The sequence below is a fragment of the Tauraco erythrolophus genome, chromosome 4, assembly GCF_009769465.1.
Source record: "Tauraco erythrolophus isolate bTauEry1 chromosome 4, bTauEry1.pri, whole genome shotgun sequence".
Taxonomy (NCBI): domain Eukaryota; kingdom Metazoa; phylum Chordata; class Aves; order Musophagiformes; family Musophagidae; genus Tauraco; species Tauraco erythrolophus.
In genome coordinates, this window is record NC_141468.1 from 73,041,554 (window position 1) to 73,067,949 (window position 26,396).

The 26,396-nt window shown below is 38.6% G+C and overlaps 1 protein-coding gene across 1 annotated transcript; it reads right to left on the bottom strand.

Annotated features, from left to right (window-relative positions):
* Window positions 1-410: 410 nt before the first annotated feature.
* On the bottom strand, window positions 411-25,490 carry MRPS35 (mitochondrial ribosomal protein S35). The gene is made up of 8 exons (XM_086610470.1): window positions 25,334-25,490; window positions 23,664-23,707; window positions 22,267-22,434; window positions 21,824-21,884; window positions 17,915-18,054; window positions 13,795-13,904; window positions 11,955-12,024; window positions 411-876 (listed from the first exon to the last, which is right to left on the bottom strand). The coding sequence occupies exons 1-8, from the start codon at window positions 25,488-25,490 to the stop codon at window positions 604-606; spliced, it is 1,023 nt and encodes a 340-aa protein (XP_086466596.1). The 3' UTR covers window positions 411-603.
* Between the last annotated feature and the right edge of the window lie 906 nt (window positions 25,491-26,396).

Here is a 26,396-nt window from a genome sequence, read left to right on the forward strand (position 1 = left end):
TTTTTATGTAGGGTAGTTGTTGGCCATCGTGATGACAACCGAGAGAACCTCATACTGCTCAGTGCGCTTCAACACCTCTCCAAAAGCTAAACTACTCACGCAACATTATCTTTATTTTACAGAGAAGGAGTACAGAGAGACAGAAACTCAGTGCCATCTGAAAAGCGTTTAGAAAGTTTAGAGCTCTTAACTTTCAGACTCTTCATTAATGGAAATGGGAGCCTAAGTAATTTCATTGTTTTTGACATTGTTGCTCTAAGTCACATGCCAAAAGAAGTTGTGTGAGAAGTCAGAATGTGATTAAGCAGAGGACTGAACCAGGACCTCCTAAGCTAAGAAAGCACAGAACAGAATGTTCAAGTCACTGATATGACTCAAAACATACTTTATTCAAAGAACAAAATTCGTGGACAGGAAAATTATGCTTACAAAAAAATCCAGCAGTAAAGAAAAATCTGATTACTATTGAAATGAACTCATCGTGAAGTTTCATATTTTTGGTTAAGGTTCTGAATAATTACATATCCATATCATACAGAAATATTAACACAGTAGTCTAATATTTCCGTAATAATCAGGTGTACCTGCAGTCGGCTTTCATGGTCATGCTTGTATATTCAATAGTTTCTTCACGGATTCCTTATACTGAGTCATGTTATTTTCTGTTTCACCTTCATTTTTAAGTGCAATTACAGAGTTTCTGTAATTCTTAACCACTTCAGATGCAAGCAGCTCTTCCTTAGTTACATTACTGACATTCTCTGAGGCTTTTATTCGAAGTAATGTATCCAAGGCGTTTTTCTGAGAGCAGCTATTTTCCCATATATACTCCTCCATGTCGTCTTCAGTCTTCTCGCTCTCCCACATTTCAGTTTTCTGAAAGAAAATAGACATTGTCTTAAAAACTGCTCAAGACTGAAACAAAGCTACAATAATTGGGAGAAACTTATCTCTCATATCAAATCACTTTAAAAATTACATTCGTCGTAGAAGATATTTCCCCTCCTTTAAAGTACAAGGCTTGTAACTCAAGCCTGAGTTCAAAAGGTGCCTGTATGCTGTACATTTTCTGTGCAGAATGAGTTTCTTTCCTCCCACTTATCAAGTTCTTTCGGTATCTGGCAGATATAACTAGACAAGTCAGAATGGGAAGAAATCTTATGGACTATGCATAACAAATAACAACAAAAAATCTTGTAAAAGTAATAATTTTAAATAACTCTAAATGTTCAAGCTCTGGAAGCAGCCACCTAGCTATTATGTCCCTAGCATATGATTTTGGTATATTTACACTGGCTATAAGACGCGAAGTGAGACCGCTCATACCAAGTAACCCATGATGAGAGACAGCAATCTCTCACCATTTGGGAAATGTTTTAATTGTGACTCATAAGGAAAATCACCACCAATTAATCCATTTCCTCTTCCTGCAAAACAAATTGTCCTCAGAAGAATCTCTGTCCACAAGGTGTTAATTTTTACCTAATTAGTGTTGCAAGATCAGACCGGATCAAAGCTGAACACAGACAGAAGACATCATCCTAGTGCCTGTAAATACTTGGCTTGTGCAGTTGTTCTTTATAAATTCTGGTTTTGAACATTTCTCCAATTCAGTAGGCCTTCCTCTAGCTTCACAGACTCTTTAAGGGATATTCCAAAGCATCAAATCATGGAACACCAGGTTGGAAGGAACTTCAAGGATCATCTGGTCCAGCCTTTCTTGGCAAAAGCACAGTCTAGACAAGATGGCCCAGCACCCTGTCCAGCTGAATCTTAAAAGTGTCGAATGTTGGGAATCTATCACTTCCCTGGGAAGATTATTCCAATGGCTGATTGTTCTCATTGTGAAAAATTTTCCTCTTGTGTCCAATCTGAATCTCGTCAGGAGTAGCTTGTACCCATTATCCCTCGTCTTTTCCATGTGACTCCTTGTAAAAGGGAGTCTCCACCTTCTTTAAATAGCGGAACACAGTGATAAGGTGTCCCCTTCTTTTCTCAAGGATGAACAAACCCAGTTGTCTCAGCCTTTCCTCATATAGCAGGCTTCCCAGCCCTTTGATCATTTTTGTGAACCTTCTCTGGACCCTCTGCAGCCTGTCCACATCTTTTTTGTATCGCAGGGACCAAAACTGAACACAGTATTCCAGGTGTGGCGTAACAAGCACTGAGTAGAGTGGGATAATGACTTCTTTATTCCTGCTGGTGATAGCCTTGTTGATGCAACCCAGCATCCTGTTGGCTTTCTCTGCTGCAATGTTACAATGTGCTATTTTTATATCTTTTTTTCATACGTTGGTAAATATATATGCTTCATAGATATTTTTGTATTTTTATACATTGTAGATCGTGTATTTATTTGTATATTTACAATTATTTAGTACTTTACTAACATAAACAATACATAGTATCCTTATATTATTTCAATTATGTAAGAAGCACAATTTGAAGTAGTTTTGGTGGTCACATTTTTCTTACAATTGTTGTAGAAATCATGTCTAAATAAAACTTGAACTTCTCTGTGAGTAAGTTCAAAGAAACATTATCGTAAAGCATTTACATCATACGGATTTTTTTGGGGTTTTTTTTTGGTTGGTTGGTTGGTTGGTTTTTAATTCCCTGTCAGAAAGGGCTCTTCAGTAAATTTTTAGCTATGCTATGCAGAATCCAAATAAAACCTGGAAATCATGGGAGGATTTTTTTTTTGTTTTTTTTTTTTTTTTATTTTTGGAGGGGATGAGGGTGTTGCTGGTTTTTAATCTATTTTAAAGTATTCTGTCCACTAGTCAACAAGGCTGCTGCAATCAAACCACAATATTTAATAACCTTTAATCTAGACCTAAGATTTCCCGTCCCCTCCTTAGAACCCTGTGTGCTTGGGTCTATCTATCTCAATTTAGAAATACATTTAAAAAATGCTGCATCCTGCACCTGGCAAAAGGAATCTCTTGTCTTTTAAGTCTCTGAGTCCAAATGTTTAGTCAGAAACAGTGCTTAACACTGCTAAAAGGCTCATATGACTGACATTAAAACCTGGACACAATACAACACAGAGTAAAAGAACCTCATTCGAATTCCAGCGGGAGGTGGGGGGGAAGGACATACTGTAGCGGAACAAGTGGGTATAGTAAAGTATTTCTTGTATGTTTGAAAAATACTGCAATTCAACGTGGAGATTTGCATAGTTTCACATTAACGACATCATCCTGTTTTACATATCCCTTGTTTATCTGCATAATGAGTATTCAAGACCTTTTTCTTCCTAAACTCCAAAAGAATTTTAAAGCAAAAGCTTCTCTCACAGGGATAGGGTTTCTCAAGAGTAAGGGAATATGGGTATCACCCCTGGTCACTCCCTGGACCAAACTCATGTCTGAAGCCCAAACAAAAGATCATTGTGAGGCTTTTAAACACCTTTAAGTTACAGCAGAGACAACAAGAACTGATTACAGTTATTGTATTTATCTCTTCAGAAAAACCCTTCTCTGCATACATTAGCTTACAGGATTTTGGAGATGCACACTGATAAACAGATTAAGGTTTCCCCTATCTCTATTGAGCTATATAGAGCAATAAGATTTTAAAGGAAGCCAAAGAAACTGTTAAGTATTTCTTTCTTGGAATCCTTCCCAGCAGAATGGTGTGTCAAAATACTTTTAAAATAAAATCTGACTTCTAGGGAGGCAGGAAGCAGGAAGGGATTTTGACACTAGGGGAGATTTCAAAATCCATTCCTCAGCCCAGCTACAAGGAGCCAGTATCCATTGCTGCAATGTTGGTGGCCGTGCCTCAAAATGAAAAGTTATCCTACTGTACACAGGTCCAGACATACATCACAAACAGGAAACTGAACAGAAACCTGATTTTTTGCAAAATGACTGTATTGACTGAAACTTAAATACCTTTCCAACCAGATTTACTGCAAGGGAAAAAGTGAATCTGGAATTATATTTTCCTTTGAAAAAGCAGCCTAGGTAGACAAGCACCCATGGACTATTTTCACAATAGTGAAAATGTTACAAGTATTTTAGTCTCAGTTTCAAGTATTGTGAAGAAAACTACTGAAACAATGAAGGAAACTTCAAAAATGATGTCTTCATCACTCAGTTTTGTTGGTTGATTATTTTTGTCCCCTGCAAATTTAGAATGTTAGTAAACGCTGCAGTGAAGAGTCCTACAAACAAGAATAAAACCGTGAAAACTGGAATACCAGTGTGGCATTGTGTAACATTTTTCTAGAATCTTCACTTGGTGAATGAAGTTAAAAATCCAGGATGAACGTTTGATCAATGAATTCACTAAAAATGATTGCTTCATTCCATCACACGTAAGACACAATCTCAGTGAGTAGTAACCAGCTGAAGATACACTCAGCTGACAATTTCAACTTAATAAACTTTCAACAAGAACTGCCCAAAAAAGTCACCAAAACCAGCTTTTCCTATAAAGTCAAAAGACAAATCTATTACTAAAGAAGAGGCACAAGAGTCCCACTATATAGAACTACGTTTTTAATGCTATGAACAGAATAAGGATTTGTTTCTAAGCAGATCTTTTATGTGACAGTTTAAGTCAGTATTTTGGAAGGTTTACAAGACTTTACAGTGCTTAATCTGAAGTGCTGACATAGTATAAATTCTAAAATAGTACTTCTGGCCAGTTAAATTGCTTTTACATAAAGTCATTAACAAAAAGCTTCAATATATATTGTATCCTTAAGTACAGAAAAAAGGAAAACAGTTCACCATCTTTTTTTTTTTTTTTTCTTCCAGTTTAGCTTTCATAATTTTGCTGTCCTAGCCAGGATTAGAATTGTCAGTTCTCTGCTGTTTCTTCTGGGGAAGACATTTTAACTAAAATTTTTAAGAGGCACACAGAAATCTTCAAGGCAATTAAAAACATGACTCACGTTACTCAATTTTCTTGTAAATGGTTTGAACAGATAAAAATTTAATGCTGTTTAGCAAAGACCAAGTATTTTAGTGGGACTTTTTTCTGAGGAGAAGGAAAGTTCTTTAAGTTGCAAGTCAAATTTCAAACTCTGTATAAGCCTGGAATAAATATACATCTTTCTTAATACTGCACTGAAATAAAAGATATTCTGTGTGGTACAATAATCACAGATTTTCAGGTAATAAATGAGATATGTTAGCATTTTCCAAATTATTGGGTACATTCAAGCCAAAGAGGAGTTGTCAAAACAATTACATACTTATCTCTTCGGATATATTACACTTTCAAACTATTTAGTTAGCAACTTAAACATAAATAGTAACATAAATTTGTAAAGAAGCAAAACATATTTGTATCTCATAAGACTGGATAAAAAAAATTAATTGCTTGGTGATGCAGAATAGGTTAAAATACATTCTTCTGAATGAGCAGAACGTTATTTTCTAGGACACAGCAATGGCACAGGGCAGGTAAGAACTCTAGAGCATCAAGGAAAATCAGGAGAAAGACTGTGAGGACTAAACATAACAGTAAGGTACAGATGTAAAACAGGAAAAAAAGAAAAAGCAGAGAAGAACGAACAGAACTTTGCCTCAAAAAAGAATACTGGATGTAAGAGACGCTCTTATACTTAATCATACTCACAGGCTTAATCTCTCTCTGTCACTAATTTAAGAGTCCTCAGTAGTCACTATTATCTAGATTGCCTCTTGAAAATGAGGACATCACCTAATTTCTCTGGGCTGAAGTGGCTGCATGTATTTTCTGGGAACTTCATGCTTCTGAAAGAGCCATTTGAAAAGTATTTATCTAACTCAGCTTGTTTTCTGAATGTCGATCAGAAAAGATTCTGATCTCATCAAGAAAGATCAGTGATATTAAGGGTCCAAATCTTTGATGATTTTCTGTTCATTTTGTTAATATTATGCCTTATAAGACTTCATTTCTCTCCAACGTTTAGACTGAAGATCAAACAGCTGTAAAAATCATATCTATGCATTAAAAAGGAGCTCTGTTTCTCCAATACCTAGAAACATAGGGCTTAAATACAAGTATGGCAAAAAGCCTACTACAGTCTGAAATAGTACAAAGACGATTTTTAATTCAACGTTTTGCTTTTATGTTCATCCTTTGTGGTTCCAAGCAAGAGGCACAAAAAAAGTTAAACTTTCTCTCACTGCAATACACATTTCCTGTCAGCAAAAGTCTTTCCTTTGATTTTGAATGCTTGAATTCAGATCTTCTGGGAAAGTTTATTAAACTTAACATCTACTATGCCACTTAGCTTTATCTTTTCTGACTCACATTAACACTGAAGACTCTTTCAAGTTGTTAAGATTTTGAGCACTGGTGAGCGCACAATGAAATGGAGTACAGACTTCAAAACAAATATATAGCACAATATTTAGAGATCACCTTTACTTCAGGCACAGTTTGCACTACTTAAACCATATATAATGACATACTGAGGAGGAAGACTATCGTAGGAAGGGCATAATCATATCACACTTCATTATTCTAAGATCTCAAAGTCCAGAGATTTACACTAAGCAGTCTTCAGTTATGCTAAAGGATGCCCAGAGCTCTAAATCTGTCTCTTCCAGGCACATGCTCAGTTCACTAAGCTATGGCTCTCCTCTTCAGTTCAATGAATCTTGACTATTCAAAAGTATACTTTTGAAAAATAAGTAGCCAGAGACCTTAGGTTTCAAGAGTGGACTCATAACCTTTCACGTATTTTAGGATGAATTACAAAGTAAACTCCTACTTTGAAAACTGCAAAATTCTACTGTTAACAAGTTCTAATGGTGCAACCTGAAAAGACAAAAACTATGCTTTCTTGTAATGGCTTAAAATGACTGTAAATTAAAAAAAAAAAAACAAAAACCTAGTACAATTTAAGTGCTAAATGAAGTCTAGAGAAAAGCTATACAATGGATTTTAGGATTATCACTAATGGTTCTCTAAAAATATTCATTCAGCTGCATGCATACACAGAATACTCAGCCTACCAGTGACTTCCAGTTGAATGCTCTATCTGAAAAGTAATGCAAAAGCTACGTGGGACACTTTCCTCAAATTCATTCAAACTACACAGTTTTGGGGTTCACAGATAAAATTTAGTCAAACCTCTAGTGTCACTCTGTCTGTCCATTCTTCATTTTCTTCCTTCCCTCACTTTTCTGCTTAAACTTTCCTGTCCTTTCATTTCAAGTACTATTAACATCTACAATGCAAGCACAATGCAGAGAGATGCACCCAGTCAACTCTTTGGCTATTACTGTACATATTCAGTAGCCACTTTCCACTTATGCCTACTTCTACATTACTTTCTCCTTACTGTGTTTTTTAAGTCTTGAATCTTTTTTATCAGACTCCCTTAACTACACTACTAGAAAAAGCAAGAAGGTGTTCAAAAAGTGTGTACACTGTTACTCTCCTGTTGTTCTTAGAATGTCACATTAGACCTTCTACCTTAAGAAATACACTAGAGAACAGAAAATGCAAAGGCAACTTTTCGCTCATCTTTCAAGATCTCAGCTGTGTAATGCAGTGATATCCTCCACTCTCCATCATCTTGCATTTGTGTATGTTAAAAATCACGTGGAATTGCAGCAAGGAAAATTGCTGCACCTTTTTGTAGTCTTGACTGGTTTAAAACAACTGGAAGTTATTTCCTCCTCACTCTATCTTTTTCAGAATCCTCCCTTTTATAATGATTATGAAAGTTTTTCCTTACTGGGAAACTAACTTCCTGCTCCACTTGTTTCTCCTTCCTGCTTTCAGCTCATAACAGCACTTAACTTTTTTGTGATAAACTATTAACCTGAGCTGAGTGTGAAGAAATCAGTTTATGATCTTTTTTTAACCACTTGAGGGCAGCAAACTCTTACTCTTTAAAAACTACTTAATACCACAAAAATACCTTCAGGTTTAGAGAGATGTTACGGCATTCAAGAGGTACCATCGTTTAGAGGTAGCAGAAATACAAGTGATTAAGCAGCTGTGTAACAATCTGCCTAATATATCTCACCCTTTCATTGATTAATTCAATCCAGGCTCAATTTTGGGGGATAATTTGAAGGGAATCAAAGAAAAAGTCCAAAGAAGGTAAATTCAATTCTTAACAGATTGTGCGAGTCAGGTATCTACTGAATACATACTAAAAGCTAATAAAACACAAATATTTGATTAATAGCCTGAAAACTGTTAAACAAGAAGCAAAAAATCTCCAAACGTTTTAAAATAAGAAAGTAAATGAACATTCTTAATTCTTAAAAATCTGAATGTTTTAAAGATAACTGAACTAATGGGACTGACATCTATTTGCGTTTATCAAAACCAAGGTGCCAAATGCATCAGTCTGGGATCTTAAGGTACACTTCTTACTTCTTATGCATCTCTGTTAGTAACAAAGACTATAACTAAATTGAGCTCTCCATTAGACTTAGGCAGGCTTATTACCCAACCTGTAATTCGAATGGGTTGAACCAAGAACTCATTATGTAGACTCCTAAATAATACTGCTCCCACTGTTCAGACCCATCTCAAGAAGCAGTACGCTGCCTTACCAAGCAACTACTATCAATCCACCAACATGCTGTCAATTTTCTGAACAGCCTCCCATAGATACACTGTAAAGCAAAACAACTCATTTGAACCTGTGATAACTGAGGATGGATCAAGAATCAGAGGATGAATTCACGTTTTTCCTCCTCTCTTCCTTCACTTCCTCTATTAAAACAAACATGCTTTTTTTTTTTTTTTCCTGCCAGAAAATAACAAGCGCTACAGATTCCCTTTGCTGAAAGCAAGGGTAGTGTTATCCGCCATGGGAACACATTCTAGAAGACAAAAGAAAACCATTACATTTCTTTCTTCAAAATAAGAGCGATTTATTAGTTTAAACACAGATCAAATACCAACTGGTAACACTGGTACCAGTTGGTAAATTCTGGTATTTTGGTAAATTCTAACACAATTCTGAAACGTCCTGAGCACCCTCAGCTTTTGCAGGATTTTGCACAGTGAAGTCCACTGATGGCATTTCTGTGCAAACACGAGAAGACAGGAAAGACAGTACAGTTTCAAATGCAATACTACTTTTAACTACCAATCTGTAGGGGTTATGTGGCCCAAAAGGCTACTCAGTAGTATCCCACGTCTCCTACAAGTAATCAAATAGCTTCAGCTACTCTATCCATTCCCAAGCCATGAATGTACCTTTCTTCACTCCTGCCACCTTTGTCAGCTTCTTCCTTAACTCTTTATTCTGGCCATCTATCAACAAACTGATTCTTTTCCCCTGTCCTCTGCTCCCACAGTGTGGAAACTGCTTTTTCCTCTAACACTCACAAAACCAAACCAAAAGAGACATTCACTTGTTTCTTCCACAAAAAAAACCCAAAAACAAAAACCACAAACAAGTAAAGTTGCTCCTTCCTTTCAATTCCTTCCCTCCTTATTTCCTCATGCATTCAAACAAGGGAGCTCTTACATACATGATTACAAAAACCACCTGAACGTCTCTGAAAGCTTCTCTATACCAAGTTCGATCCTCCTACATACCTTCAAAGCCTTTCACAATTTGGCTAGTCTGTCTTCTTCCATCATCCACTGATTACCACCAGGTTAGAGGAGACAAAAATGCTAGTCAGTGCATTAATCTATCAATCAACATGCTTCCATGTGGCACCTCTCAGAAACCTGTTTGCCAAATTTGATTTGGATAACCTTTTATCCATTTATTTAAATGCAAATACGCCCTCTTTGTCACATCTCAATCCAAGAAAGAAATCCATTTTTAACAATATGTTCAGAGCCTTGAGGTAGAGCAATACCTGTACCAACTGTTGGTAATCCCCCCTCTTTCCTTTCTATCTTGTCTGCACACACTTGTTGCCTATTACAACTGTAAATCCATTACATCAAGGATTCTCGCAAACTAATTCCACCTGAACCCCTCTATTGCAACAGCAACAGAATTAGGGAGCTGTGGATGCCCTGAGTTTTCACTGAAGCTGAGACTGGAAAAGCATACAAGAAAAATTTTAGTACAGAGGCTACTGTTGACACGGTGATAAATTTTGTCTCCTAAGCATGCATACAAAGAGACAGACAAGCAAAAATTAAACTCTTCATACTCATTACTTTAAGAATAACTTTCTGCCGGAAATGCATCTCTACACAACGGAGCTTCATAGCACATAGTTCACTATGCACCCAACAAAACAACAAAGAACAGTCATTCTTTTCCAAAAGTTTCAGATTCCTAAACTATTTGGATGCTCTAGTTTGTAATGGTAATAAAAGAATTATGCATCACTGCCAGTTAAAATATAATTACACTTGACGTTACATTTCCTGATGTATATCAGCAGACAATTTTTCCTTTTCTATACGCACATGCTTGCTGGTTCACAAAATTCAGTAATCCAGCAATTAACATAAATTAGAGAATTATGCTGTGTTTAGAGAGCTAGTAGACAAAGTTTTCAAGACCGAGGGCAAAATTTATGTCCAGCCAGCTTCCCTTGCTTAGCAAAAATAGAACATTGCCTTCATCTTTTTATGGAATTCCATCAAGCACACGCATGAAGAGACCGTGTGGAACTACTCTGCTAGGAAAGTCATCAAATCTTGCAATAAGTCCTGTAAACAGGACTGATGTCACCATCTACATGGAAGGCTAATTCCCACAGCCTACCCTCTCCCTGATATTTAAAGTTTGTACAGATTAAAATAAGCTATAGCTTGTTTGCTTATAGTTTACAAAATTTATCCAAACTATCTTTCAGCAACTTATTAAAAGGCATTACAATTGATCATGGAAAAAAACAACCACTCACAAAACACATCACACAATAAAAACACCATGTCTCAGGAGACCATTAATTTTTCATGGAAATCAAAGACGATTACAACTGATTGATGAACTCATCAAATATTAACATGGAAGTTGAAAAGTAATAAAAGGGCAAGAGACTTGTGCAAATTTAATACACACTGAACACTCATGTAGCAATATCATATAGCCCTGACTTCCATCACCAAATAATGCTAGAGCAAAGGACTGATGTAGTGTTTGTCTGGAATTAATAAAGTGAGCAGTGTCTACCTCTCTTGTCATTGCTTAATACTGGAAACTGATCTGTCATTAATTTAAGATTTGTAGTGCAATGCAATGCTGTTAGGGAGAAAAATATCCGTGTGTACAAAGCACTTTAAATCTAAAGTAAATTATCTTTTAAGATGCTAGATGAAGATAAATTTAATTTGATGCACCCTACAATCGCAAAACATAACCTTCAAGGCAACTTCCAACGAAAGGGAAACAGAGCTCATCCTCCTTATGTTTTTTTTATGTCATCACTGCAATGATCAAAATCAAGAACACTGAAATTCATAAACATGCTAAATACAGAGATTTCATTTAAATACTATGGAACAATTCAACTCAGTAAGTGTGAAATTCGGTAGTTAATCTACTACAAATTATTTAAAAGAGTACATCTAAGGAAACATACCGATGATGAAGGCTTTCACTCTCCGTTTCAAACAGTGTGACTAACAATGTACTACCTTTAAACAAAGATATCCAAAACATAACTATGGGTTTTCAACTATAATTTCAATTAAGACTGTTAACGTGTTTTCTGCAAAAAATGGTTATAAAAATTGCTGAAGGCAATACTTATAACCAACATAACCTCAAAAATATGACACACAAGTCTGAAGAATTCACTGTAGAAGAAAAATCTGTGGTCTAAAGATATCTTACTCTATTGAGAGGACTACTTAAGAATTGTAATAAACTGGAGTAGTATCTACTCCTACACTGACTGGGGAATTAAGATACAAACATAAGCAACTTATCTTGGTTGAATTTGAAGAAAAGCGAGGTGGAAGAGGAAAAGAAGCTAAGATAATTTACTTGAAGCTGAGCACAGTCATGGAACTTTTTATGAGTCACGAGAGAGCGCAAGTTATTCACAAGTGCTTACCCAAGATTCGTGGTACAAAACTGTGAGGAGGTGTATGCCGTAATCATAGTTCTGTCTTCTTAGCGGACACCTGAAGATTCACAAAGATACTGTTTTTGTAATCACATCACTGTAATACCCTTTTGAACAAAATGTTTAACTTACCATCAAAATTTCTAATTTGTAATGTAAGGAATCTTAGGGAAACGTGTGTTCGACTTCTGAATTACACATAATCAAGAATAACATCATGAAAGCGCTAGCATTAAGAACACAAATGAATGGGCATCTGCAAGTCAGTAGGAAACCGCACAAAATGCAAGAATTTACAGATCTTCAGGAAACATTAAAAACCCCTTTTCCCTCTGGGCCAAAGTGGAATCCACCATATGTTAGCCTGAACTCCCTTAAAACCTGATTTCCGCCCCCCCCTGCCCCAGATCCAAAGGAAGGAGGATGACTGGTGAAAACAGCCATGAAATACAGTTCAGAATGGGAGATCTAGCCAACAATTTAAGAAGAAAATTTTAAGACTATGTAGCTGTAAGTCAAAACAGGATCATCAGTAAAATTTGTTGGGATAAGACACAGTCCTGCAGAAAGAGTGTAGTTCTTAAAACTAGTCGTCAAAGCCTTCTGCTGAGAATTTGATGACATTAATCGCTTCCTCCTGCTGACCACCCACAACCTCCTGTCTCTTTCTCACACTCACCTCCTCCTGCAGGCTTGTTTACCCACCTTTTTGATGCAGAACAAATTGCACCATGTGAGACTACACCTGAGACACTCTAAAAACACTCACCTAAATGACTATAGACTACGATTATTCTAGCAAATAAACTTTAAAAAGGACTCAAACTTTTGACTCGTATTTCTTTCATAGTGAAAGAGCCTCAGTTTAAAAGTAATTTAAATACCAGCCTGGAAAATCCTGTATTAAAGAAATGGATACTGCTCAGAGCTTGGGCCTTAGAATTTACTAAAAATAAAGTGAAATATCAACAGGCACATTAAGAGTTTCTTCTGGAACACAGCATGAAAGCATTCACAGGTGATCTAGAGGACAGGCTCCTTTCAGCTATAGTAATGTTTTAGCCACAAAGTAAGTCTTGCTAGGGAAATTAAACTGTTGGTAGCACAAGCGGTCCCAGTAAAGTACTCACATTTCCAAGTCTAGTCGAAAAAGACATGCACTATTATATCCATTTTCTATTTATTTTATGTAGAAATAAAACAGTATTTCATACTGAAGGATAGGAAAATTAAGAGGGGGAAAAAATTTTCTAATGAAAACATGCAAACAGAAAAGACCAGCAATAACATTTTTCCTACCACTGAAAGCAGCTGTGAATGTGTATTGTGAACTTAGGAATACACATGCAGTCTCTTTAAGAGCTTCGGAATTCAACACGGAAAACGCGTTTCTCCAATGCAGATCTCTGAACATAACTAAATAACTCCAGTGATTTGTTTGTATCTAAAACATCAAAAACATTGAGAAACGTCTGGCCACCGATGTCATTTTTCATGCCTGAAACTCTTCAGATCGTTGTTAAAACTAACAGAAGCCACAGGTTCTGTCGGGAAACATGACAACTACTTTAAAATAACAACTGAGACTTCTAAATACAGAGCTTCAATAACTAACAATATTTAACATATATTAGGTTTGACTTTATGTGATTCGTCCACTACAATTTTAACAGTTGTCAACAAGAGTACTGGTATGCTTACGTCATATTTTAGCTTTAAAACCATAATAATTTTCCAATACTATAATTGGTATTACTGGAAGACACACAGCCCTTTCTATACTGTGACCACTGCTACAAGCAATTTTTTTTCCTTCTTGTAATCGTACCTGTCCGTTGTAATTGTGAGCATATCTGTATCCTTACAGTACCGCTCTCCTACAAGTTTAATGAGCTTCTTCTTTGCATGGTCGTCCAAATTCAAGTTAGAAAGCTTAACCTTCAAATACAAGAGAAAACACTTTTAATTACTTGGATAAATCCAATCTCTGCACCCTAAAAATATTTTGAGATAGTTAAGCATGCCTTTTATCAAAGATTAAAAGGATAGCTATTAAGTCTGTATTTGCAGAATTTCTTCTGATTATATTACATGTCAGAAGTCTTAACGCAAGGCAAGTATAACCTGATTATTGAAACAATAAATTTATTTTCATCCAAATACTAGAGGGGTTGGGGGAGAAAATCTCTATTTATACTTTTTTCAGAGAAAAAAGAGCTGTCAGTTTAGTTTGTAGCTATATTTCATATTCATGTGTACTTAACATGGAAAAATAAATTTTTTTGTTGTTTTTTTTTTTTTCAATACAGATCAGTAAGGTTAATACTAAGATATATCAAAGATATTTACGACAAGCATCCAAAAGAGGAGGAAATATATCATGCCAAGAGACATCAAATCAGAATTCTCAAAATTATTATTCGGAGATTAACAGAAATATGCAAAGATGCACGCAGATAACAATATAATGGACCAGAACTGTCTGATCTCATGTAATTGATCAAACAATAGCGTGAATGGCTTGTCTTCTGTTCCAACACCAGAAAACCCACAACCATAAACTATACAAGAAATAACTAGTATTTATGTAAAAAAAAAAAACAAACCACTCTCAGAAGTTGGGCTGAAGCTAGCTTCTATGTGGAATAACAAGTATGAAAAGTAAAGCAAGCTGGTTTTAGCTATCTGTTTACATGGCAGCAAATAAGAAGGCACTGAACCTTAACAGTCTAAAATACGGTGTCGGAAACATAAGTTTCTACCAAGTGAGAGTTGTTGAGGTATATTTAGAACATGAAGATAGAATAGCAGTCTCTTACTAATTTGTCCACTGTTTGTTTTTTTCTCTGTATTCTTTCTACTGTGTCATTGCTGTACTAAAGAACTGTTCAAAAATCAAGAAACTTGCATAAGAAAAACTAACAAAGGTTGAAGGGCTAAAAGAATTTAGAAATTCCAATAAATATCAGGGAAAAAAAGTCTCCTTTTTAAGGCATTACATGCTCATCTACTATGCATGCCTGTAATACTGGTCAGCAGGAGCTCACCTAGCTTTGTTCCCTAGCTCATGTTTTGTCAAGTCTAATTCTAAATAGCCCTATTAGGTAAGGCAATGGTCAAGCTGCAATAAAAAAAAAACAACCCACCAAAAAACCCCCACCTCTATTCTTAGTGCAGCCTAAAATGACCATGAACAGTCACTTCTGAAGTCACAATACTTCCAAGGTCCCTACGCACACAACCACCCCTTCTAAGGGTAAGGCCACCTCACACACAGTGCCCTTCCACACAGTGCCGCCACACAGTCTTCAACCAAGCGGTGACCAAAGAGAAGAAGAGAAGGTGGGCATGCCCAGCTTTACGGAGAAGCTGCATCTCAGCCAAGGCATTCAGCCTCGCTCGCTGCCTAAGCCACCACACAGCTACATCTGGGCCCAGCCATGGCCCACACTGACCCAACCCCGACACACATCCTCAATCTCCTGGCTTGACCTCACCCACTGCATCCCTACGGACTGGCTTGACACTCACCAGACTGCTGACTGATCATAGTTACTGTCACCAAACCTAATCCTGAGCCAGATTTCTCTTTCTCCTTTGACCTCAAACTTGCCTTATTATGAACTTGTCAGGTGATTAATGGGCTGCTGGATGGACAAGGTTACTATTTTCAGACCTGTCCTGCTCACCTTGCTCAGGCAGTAACTGCACCGTTTTTGGGGAGATCACTGCTCCTGCCTGCCGTGCTGCCCCTGGATTGCCTTCCCTTACAGAACACCCTACCCAAATTGATGAGAAACATCTTTTTGCAAAACACATTTTCTTAACATTGTCTTTCTCTAACATTCACAAAAGAAAGAACGCTCCAAACTCTGAAGGGTTACAGATGCAACTCTGTGACAAACATACAACTGCTACTGCATGTAAGCACTTTATGGCCACGATTATCTAAACTTAATGGGATACTCCAGTGCATTGCGAAAGCCACCAGTCCAGATGCCCAGCATTAGCTTGTTTTAATTCAACAATTTCATTGAGTAGTACTTTTTGCACTGTCTTAAAAGATTGGCATTATCATAGTTGTATCATTCTGCCTTCATACAGTGTGATCATCCGAAATTTACTCTTAAAGAGAACTATGATTTTATTCCACGACTTGCTTTTCCTATAAAGACTAAAAAGTTATCTGGTCTGTTGCCTATACTACAGGATCAAAAAAAATATGTTGCTCTTACTAATCCAAAGTCACTTTGAAGTGACAAATATTTATTTGGCTACTTGCTTCAAAATGGAATAGCAATTGGATGGCTTATAATTGTTAGCTGGAATGCTGCAGACTATTTAATGTTGAATTTTACAAAAGTTACAGCTCCACAAAGAACAGCAGTTGATTTAAAAAAAAAAAAGTCTCATTTTACATCCTGCAGTACTATGTTGCCGGGCACAATAGGGACAGTTCCACTTGGGAAAATACTAGGATAAATTTAATGCCAAGAAATACTGGCATTACGCTCCAGGAGATGACAAATTAGCATCTCCAGTATGATACCCTGGAAGAAAAAAAAAGCATTTTTTTTACAATTAAGATTTAAAAAGTTTAACTTTTAATCAATATTTTAAAAAGGAAATCTTATCATGAAGATCCACCAGAGAGTTTATCAGTCTGTAACACAGCACACAGTAAATACTCTCTCATTCATACAGACACAACCACTGCCTGACCCAGTGCCATCTGCTTTCACCTTTAAATCCTTCTCTTCCCCCTCTCCAAGCAGATTTTGTTGTCAGAGGCTTAACCAGCGAATTTATTAAGGAAGCCTGGGATCAGAACACCCATAACTGAAAAAGCATACGGATAGTTGTTCCATTTTTGCCTCCCACTCCAACCCCTCCTTTTTTTAATATACATACATAATACACATCCACATAACGCCTTGCAAGTACCAAGGCCAGTTAGCGTTAGCAGACAGATTTAGACAGGATAACAGTACAGACACGCTTGTTTGTGCATCCTTTTGCATTATCCTCCCCACTGCAGCATAGCCAGTCCCTAGTCCAACATCCTGTGCCTCAACAGTCACATTTAAGAGAAGAGATTTTTATCTAGCAATGTTTTACACAACCTAGAAAGTAAGGAATTCACACAAGCTCATTACCTGCTGTTTTTAATGGGAGGAGATTCAAGACTGTTCAAGCAGCTGAGCTCTTTCCCCTACCTGTGACACCAGGTACCCAGCACTAACCTGCAAATGTCAGTATTATTCCATCTGAGACAACTGAATATGGGAGCAAGGCGGGGTGCAACATGTGCCTCCTCTGCACACATTCACAACCCAGCACAAAGTCAGGGGCTTCTCCTGCTTCAAGCACTAGACCAGGCTGTCCAGAGAGGTCGTGCAGTCTCCAGCCCTGAAGGTTTTCAAGACTCAGCTGGACAAAGTCCCAAGTAACTTGGTCCGATCTCATACCTACCTTACTTTGAGCAGAAGGAACCTCAAGTACTCCATGATCCTATGATCAGAAGGCTGCTGCTCCTACTGCATACACGCTGATGCCTGAAGGCCTGTCAACTCAATGCTTACTAATAGTGCCGCACTCATATGACCTGTCTTTCAACACTTGCGCACTTCTAGGGTCTACAAGTTAGCAATGAGAGAGTCGAAGCAAGACATCGAGTACAAAGGCACTTACAGCCTTTTCTATAAGTACATTCTTCAGAAGGTAGACTATTTTATTTATATCAGAGCTTAGTCATCATTTATAAATACATATCCATAACCTTACAACCTCAGTTCTAACACGCTGCAACATACTTACGGAAATCCACTGCTTTTTATTCAGACATTTGGTTATTTCCTTACAACATATCATACTTGCACATGTTTAGAAAAGTAAGCCAAGCACTTGGGTTTTTTAAACAAAGGCTGTTTACCAAAAATATTACTTACTCTTAAAGTCACCACTCTTGCTTTGGGATTACGAATAGATGTCCCTGCAGAAACATAATCTACTGTTTCAATTTCAATAGGGAAATGCTGTTCACATTTCTCATCGCTGTCCAAAGCACTTGGCCATTCAGTGCAGAAATCTGTATAATAAAGAGAAAACACTCCAAGTAATATCTGTTGGGCTTTGGTTTTTTGTTTTCAAATTTATTGCAATATATCTTTTTAAAAGTACTATTTATAGAAATCGTACTCATTTAGGTAATGGCAAGGTCTCTGCTAGACTTGCTCCAGTATTTCAATGTCTTTTTTTGCCCTGAGTTCCCAAAAAAAGGATATAGTAATCCAGATGCAGTCTTACAATTACCAAACAGAATCATAGCATGGTTTGGGTTGGAAGGCACCTTCAGAGATCAGCTAGTCCAACCACCCTGCCACAGGCAGGGACATCTGGAGTCCCCAGCACAAGAAGGACATGGAGCTCCTGGAGCAGGTCCAGAGGGGGGTCATGAAGATGATCCAAGGGCTGGAACACCTCTGCTATGAAGACAGGCTGAGATAGTTGGGGCTGTTCAGCCTGGAGAAGAGAAGGTTCAAGGGTGATCTTATTGCAGGTTTCCAGTACTTAAAGGGGGCATACAAGAAAGCTGGAGAGGGACTTTTTACAAGAACATGTAGTGATAGGACAAGGGAAAATGGCTTTAAATTGAAAGAGGGCAGATTTAGGTTAGATATAAGGAAGACATTTTTCACTCAGAGGGTGGTGAGGTAATGGAACAGGTTGCCCAGAGAAGTTGTAGATGCCCCATCCCTGGAAGTGTTCAAGGCCAGGTTGGATGAGGCTTTGGGCAACCTGGTGTAGTGGAGGGTTTCCCTGCCCATGGCAGGGGGGCTGGAAATAGATGATCTTTGAGGTCCCTTCCAACCCTAACCTTTCTATGATTCTATGATCTTTCACTAGATCAGGCTGCTCAAAGCCCCGTCCAACCTGACCTTGAATACATCCAATGATGGTGCATCCACAACTTCTCTGGGCAAGCTCTTCCAGTGTCCCACTGCCTCATCATAAAAAAAGTCTTTCTCAAGTCCAATCTAAGTATCTACCCTCTTCCAGTTTAAAACCATTGCCCCTGGTCCTGTCACTACAGGTTTTGACAAAACGACTTTCCTCATCTTTCTTATAAGACCCCTTTATATACTGAAAGGTGACAATAAGGTACCCCCGGAGCCCTCTTCTCCACGCTGAACAACCCCAACTTTCTCAGCCTTTCTTCACAGGAGTGGCGTTCCAGCCTTCTGGTCACTTGTCTGGCCCTCCTCTAGCAGGTCCGCATCTTCCTTGTACTGGGGACCCCAGAACTGGATGCAATACTCAACAGAGGGAAAAGAATTAAGTTCCTGAATGTGGAGGCTACACTCATTAATACAACCCAGTAGGCAGTTAGCCTTCCTTGCCACAAGGGCACACTGCTGACTCACATTCAACTTTCAAATGCCCACCAGGCTCCACATGTCCTTTTCTGCAAAGCTTCTTCCTAGCTGTTTGTCCCCTCCCCATGCTTGTACTACTGCATGTGTTATTCCATTCCAGATGCAGGACTTTGCAGTTGCCTTTGTTTAACTTCATGAGGGTCCTTGTAGCAGAATTTTTTTCCTGCCTGATGACATCCCTCTGAATGGCAGCTCTTGCTCTCCAGGGTACCACTTGTTCTCCCCTAATTTCTTATTATCTGAAGACCTGCTGAGGTTGTGCTCTCTGCTGTTACCCAGGTTGTTACAAAGTATGTTATTTCATGCACAGAAAAGGCTTCCAGGAAGTTTTGCTTCATAATCTTCCAGATAATGTGGTGAGGCTCACTGACCTGCAGTTCCCTGCATCTTCTTTCTTGCTCTTCTTGAAGATGGTAAGGCACAAATCTCCTGTTTCTCCTGGGTAGTCTTTACCTGCTTCCACTTTCTGTGTACCTCCTTTTTGCACCGCAGATCATTCATGAGTTCCCCGCACATCCATGCTGTCCTTCTGCCACACTTGCTTAACTTTCTGCACACTAGGATGGACAACTCTTGCTCTTTTAAGGAGGCTGAATTTAAATATCCACCAGCTCTCATGGGCCACTTTGCTCCCCAGGAGAGTCCCTCACGCGATCTGCCAAGTAGATTCCTGAATAAACTAAAATGACTCTCCTGAAGTCCAGACTGTAGTTTCACTGTCTGTCTTGCTCACTCCTCTCAGGATTTTAAATGCCACAGTTTCATGATCACTGTTACCAAGGACACCTCTAACCTTCACATACTTGACCAATTCTTCCTTGTTTCTGAACAACCAATCCAACAGAGCAAGTCTCCTAGTCAACTCATCAATCATTTGCACTGAGAAATTGCCTTCAATACACTACTTGCTTTCCTTACTCTTCTCAAGATCTTAAACTCCACCATCTGCTTTTCACAACCAAGGCTGCTAGTAACCTTGAGGTCCCCAGTTGGTTCTTCCATACTTGCAAGTAGCATGTGTAACACAGCACCTTCCCACAGATAGTTAGTCCAGCATCTGCATCAAAAAATTATCTGCAATACACTTCAGAAATCTCCTAGATTGCTTCCATCCCATCCTGTTGTTACCCTTCCAGCAGATGCTGAGATGGCTGCAGTTTCCCATGAAAAGCAAAGCTTGCAGTTGTGAGGCTTTTTTCAGCTGTTCATCCACTTTCTCTTCTCAACCAGGCAGTCTGTGGCAGACGGCCACCAAGACATCCTTTTCAGGTTCTCTGATCCCAACTCTCAAACTCTTAACCAGTTTGCTACGCATCTCATCACAAAGCTCTGTGTCTGAGTTGTTCTTTTGGGTACAGGTCAGCTCCTTCTCCACATCAACCCTGCCTGTACCTCAATCATACAAGTTTTCACTCTGCATTTCTGTGACTCCTCAGACTTCTAATTCCTCCTGTTTCCTATGCTGCTTGTATTTGTATACAGGCAACCCAAGACAGGCCTCTTCCCTCTTATCATGAGGCTGATGGGAGATCTTATCCCTCTCTACTCTACCTAAAAGGAGGTTGTAAGGAAGTGGGTGTTGATCTCTGTTGAGATCAGGATGAGAAGATGAGAGGAAATGGCCTCAACTTGTGTCAGGAGAGGTTTAGATCTTATATTGGGAAAAATTTGTTCACTGGAAGGGTTGTCAAGCACTGGAACAGGCTGCCCAGGGAAGTGGTTCAGTCATCATCCCTGGAGGTATTTAACAGATGTGTAGACATGGTGCTTAGAGACATGGTTTAGTGGTGGACTTGGTAGTGTTAGGTTAACGGCTGGACTCAATGATCTTAAGGGTCTTTTCCAACCTAAATGAGTCTATGATTCTATCTCCCCCTTGTGCCTCCTCCTCTCTTTGGGCTAACCTCCTCATTAGGTTCTCCTTATTGGCTTGCTGGCTGGCAATGATGCTCTTGGTCTTCATTAGATCCTGTATCTCCCCAGCAGACCTTGCTTTCACACAAGGTTTAATTTATTAATAGCTTTTTTAAAAAAAAATGCATGCCAGAAGAGCTACTAATTGAACCTTGGTTTAATCACATATAATCTTCTGAGGACTGAGTCACATTCATCACTCATCTTCCTTAAGACACTACATTCTCCAGTACAAGCAGGGTCTAATGGAAAGGTAAAATCAAAGCCTTACTGGCGTGCTGAAAACCTCCTGAGACGTATCTGCTTACTACCTGCATGACTCAATGCAGCAACAAGAAAGCATACAATACTAGCCAAAGCCTGACAAATAACCAGCTTCAGAGGTGGACCATGTCTCACCTTCTAATTCATCACACACAGTTACATTTTGCATTGCCTTAAAACTCCAAGAGAGATGGTTTTTAAAAACAGAAAAAAGAAAAAACCCAACGAAACTAAACCCCTCACCTTTAAGAGCTGCACAGTGTTTCTTAATTGCAGGAGGAGTGAGATGCAAAAAATTGGGAATCTGAAACAGACATATTAAGAGTTACCAAAATAACAGCTTTCTGTCTGTTCATAAGTAAAGGGGCATTATTGAAATCTGATTACACTTTTAGTATTTGTTAAGGTAGTACAATACGCTTAATAAAATGTTCAGATAAGAAGATTCTTCTAAAGTCTGATTTAGCAAAAGACTTAAATTAGCCCCATTACAAGTCACAGGCATGATAATCCTAAAAAAGTCTCCTGACTTGGTTCATTTGTTACTTACATGTGTATTTGTTACCATTTAATTTAGAAATTAAATAGAATATTATGCTATTCAATAATAGAAAACAGTATCCGATACAAATATTCCATTCAAAGCAGAGCAATCTTAGCGAATAATAACTGTACAAGTGTCTTACCTTTATAAGTTCTAAGTTGCCTTCTTTTGCTGGAGGTACTCCTCTTTTCACTGGGTAACCCATTCGAATTGGGAGAGGCACAGAGGCAGGTTTAAACGCAGCTGCTGTTGGATAAACACTGCTCCAGTCCTGATCAACAGCCATCCTCTCAGTTCTTGGAGGTGCCTGCTAATAAATTGAAAATTATAAAAGCCTAATGGGAGATACGCTGTTTTGTGAGACAAAGCAGGAGCAACACACACAACAAGCTATTTCAGGACTAAATGCCACAGCTAAAAATTTCAAGACAAACATCAAAAGTTAGTGCTCATTTGTAAAGGAACTTTTACAAGATAGCCTCTCAAACTTGGGGAGCAGACCTTTCCCAATCTTCAACTGCATTTTATTTCAGAGATGCTTAAAAAGAAGAACTTCCCATCTTTTTATGTTGTGATAAATCAGCAGGGGGAGAAAGGAGAATCAAACCAGTATTTAATTGCAAACTCTATTTCCTGAAGTGCCTAAGCATTTTGGTGGGGGGCAAGAAAATTAGTTTTAAAATTCTGGGATTCTGAAAGCCTGAACAAGTTCATATTAAAAGAAATAGATATTAATAACTCTAAAATTATTTGCTGTAGAAAATTCAGTAAAGGAACGATGTATTACCATATTTCAGAAATAGCTTATATCTTCCAATAACTGAACACAGTTTCAGTCAAATGCTCTTAAAAAAATATTAAAAAAATAAAATAAAATAAAGATACTGTTTCCCCCAAAACTTCAATTTTTTTATTTAGAAGGCTAAAAGACAAATGGATAGATGCAGTCAGCTGGTCTGACTCCTTTGGTGTATCATTAAACATGCTCTTGGAAGTTAAACAAAAATTTCATACATGCCAAGTCCACTTTTATTATTTGCCTTTTGAAATCATAACACATAATATACTACTTTTGAAATCTGTGTGTGGAATAAATAAGAAAATTCTCGGTCATTAAATATTCAGGTATCAGCTTTAATTCAACTACGCACGAATAACTTCACTTATGCACAAAATCAGATTTCTTCATTAGGCCAGAAAGCAACCACTATAAATTGTGTAAACTCATACTAAAAACAACATTAAAACGCCTGTTTTCATTTTAAATGCAACTTTTAAGAACATTTTAAGTTACTTTTAAGAACTGCAGTACACGGTGTCAATACAAACTGTTAGCTTGTTAATGTTTTTGCCTTTATGAGAACACAGACTGAAAACAGTTGGGAGATTGAAGAAACTAGGTGCTGGTTCTGGAATAGTCATGGTGGTTTCACCAGGCTTTGACTGCAGAAGGGGTTCCTGTACAAACTGTTAAGACATACAGCTTACAAAACTTTTTCAAACACCTCTGAGTTAACTGCAAATAGTTTCAGTACTTACTGATCTTACTAACTGTGGTGTCCTGCCTCTTCTCCTTGTTGAAGCTGAAAGAAAAAGAAACATTTTCAATACAAACTATTACACGGTTTTGTGGAAACAAAACGCAGCATAATCCTGCATGTTTTTTATTCTTTTACAAAGACAATATACACTAACACTTCCCAATCTTTACGTGGAAGAAGGGGAAGATCAGATGCTCATACCGCAGATTGCTCATTTACTTTTTGAAATTGAAGATTAAAAAAAGCTTGGAAGCCATTTCATCTGGGTCTATCCTAGAAATACATAAACAATAATTTAATGGTTACATCCTTTATTCCAGCTTGATGCAGAAGGAAGTAAAAATGAGATGAATGAAAGTACGCTTTTGCCTTCATAACTGTGCTTCCATTTCTCCCTCCCATGTGGCTGTTGGGTCACAAATTCTTCTCCACCAGCAGTACAAGACAGCTAAAGCTAACAGTTTACTATTGCCAAAAGAAGAATCCCATGGCTCCATTTCTTCATTTCTTCTCCCTCCTCAAACTCTGATTTAATCACTTTCAAAGTCCCCTCCAAAAAGCAACATCATAATAGTCAGACAAACTAAGGTGAATCTGATTACATTTATTTTCAAGTGTCCTGTTTGAGCTTGTGGGTTTTTTGTTTGCTTGTTTTTTAATTGTTGCCACATTACAATACAGTATATATTTAGCAACAAAACATTGAACAGGATTTAGGAGCAGATGTTTGGGTTGCATTGGCCTCATTCATTTGTCTTACAACACTACCCCACATAAGCCTTGGAAAAACTTGCAAATTTCACAGTTCTTTTGTTTTCCTTATCTAAGTATTTTATGGATCCAATTCTGTTCTTCCTCTTCTCACTTTGTCAAAATTTAAAGTGAAGAACACATACGAGGCTCTGCAACAGTTAACACACAGCATTCTTTCATTACTTGATCTGCCATTTTTGCAGTGCTTTCACCGACACAGTTCATTCACACCAATCTCACTATTTCTGTTACAAACACCTACAATTTCAGGTCAGGACACCTTTTGCTCCTGCAGTACCACAGGGCCTAACATCAGACATCACTTCAAGGCCCTTTCAGCAATCCAGCCTGCTCCTGAATCCGCAGATGGCAAACGCCCACCCAGCCTTTGGAAAAACGTTAGCACAACCCTGCACGACCGCTGCCATTTGCACTCAGAACACCCTGAACAGCTCGGTTTGCGCTCCTGTTAGGCGTGCGATGCCGTGCCTGGCGCCAAATTCCTTGACAAACTATGAAATTCTCATTCGGAATACCTAAAACCGCGCAATACACCGCAGCCCCACTGCACCACTGTAATCCTGAGCTGAAAACGTGTCTAGCAAACACCAGTTTGCTCACTTCTTTCTCCAGACTACTCACAGTGTTCGCTCTGCCAAAACTCTGTAACCTCTACCATAAAAATTTTAAATAAATAAATAAATAAATACATTTTTTAAAAAAAAAAAAAAAGCTCTCCGGGAAACAGTTGCAACCAAACGTCTTTTCAGAGCCGCCTGCAGCCGGGACAGAAGGCGAGTCAGAGGCTCGAGCTCCCCGCCCGCTCCCAGAGCCCCGCCGGCCCGGAGCCAGCCCGGGCCCCCGGCCCCTGCGCCCCGCCCCCCCCGCCGCCACCGCGGGCCGGGCCGCTCTCACCTCCCTCCTGCTGGCCCTCGCCGCGGCTCACCGCAGGCACAGAGGAGTAAGCCGCGCCCGCGAAGAGCGGCGGCGCCACCACGACCCTCCCGCAGCACCGGGACAGCACGGCCCAGTAACCCGCACCAGCCCGCACCGCGCCACCGGCGGCCGCCATCTTCCAAACCTGCCCTCCTCCCCCCCGCCCCGCACACACCCTCCCGGCAGGACGGCAGCCGGCTCGGGCCAAGCCAGTGGGAAACGCGAATCGCAAGGGGAAAGGCTGTGGCGCGGCACCGGCTGAGGCGCCCGGCGCGGGACGAAACTCCAGCAGCGCTCTCCGTGTCTATTTGTCTCAAATTGCATCATAACCTGTCATGTAGTTTACCTTTTCATTATTAATATAGCATCTCACAATTACTTAAGTCGCTTTAACACAATGTTTTGGTCAGAATGTGGTCTTAGGAATGATGGATAGTGCTTGATTGCTAATCATACTTTTCAGTTAATAGGCTTTCCACGAGATTTTCGTTAATTTGACAAATTTCGGATTGTGGAATATCCATCCCATTGTTAACAGCGGGTGGATAACAGGACAAAACCAAGATGTGCTGAAATTCTTAATAGCCATGTCTGATAATTGTTCCAAGCTAAGATTAATTAGCTGAATTTTATAAGTCTTTAAATTCTCAAGAAGTTAATTCTGAAGCTAAAATGTCCAGTGATCAAACAGAGATAGGCATCCGAGTAAAGATTTGGACTTGAGTGCCTTAAAGAGGTTGAATCTATCCCAAAATGTAAAATGGAATGTTACTAGTAGGAAGATGCCCGGACACACCTTTGGAGACAGAAAGTGTATATTCGTCATGCTATATGCATGGGATATATAAATTGCACTCAATATCATGTTCAGAAATATCTCATATAAATAGTAACTGCTTTCCAATTTAAAAAAAAAATGTTATTGCATCTTCATTTTCAGAATATTTGCCAGGCACACCCTGTTGCCTTCGCTGTGATGTGTCACCATCAAGGTTGAGAGAAACACTGTGTTTATGCTCCTATTTATATCCTGATGAGAGAA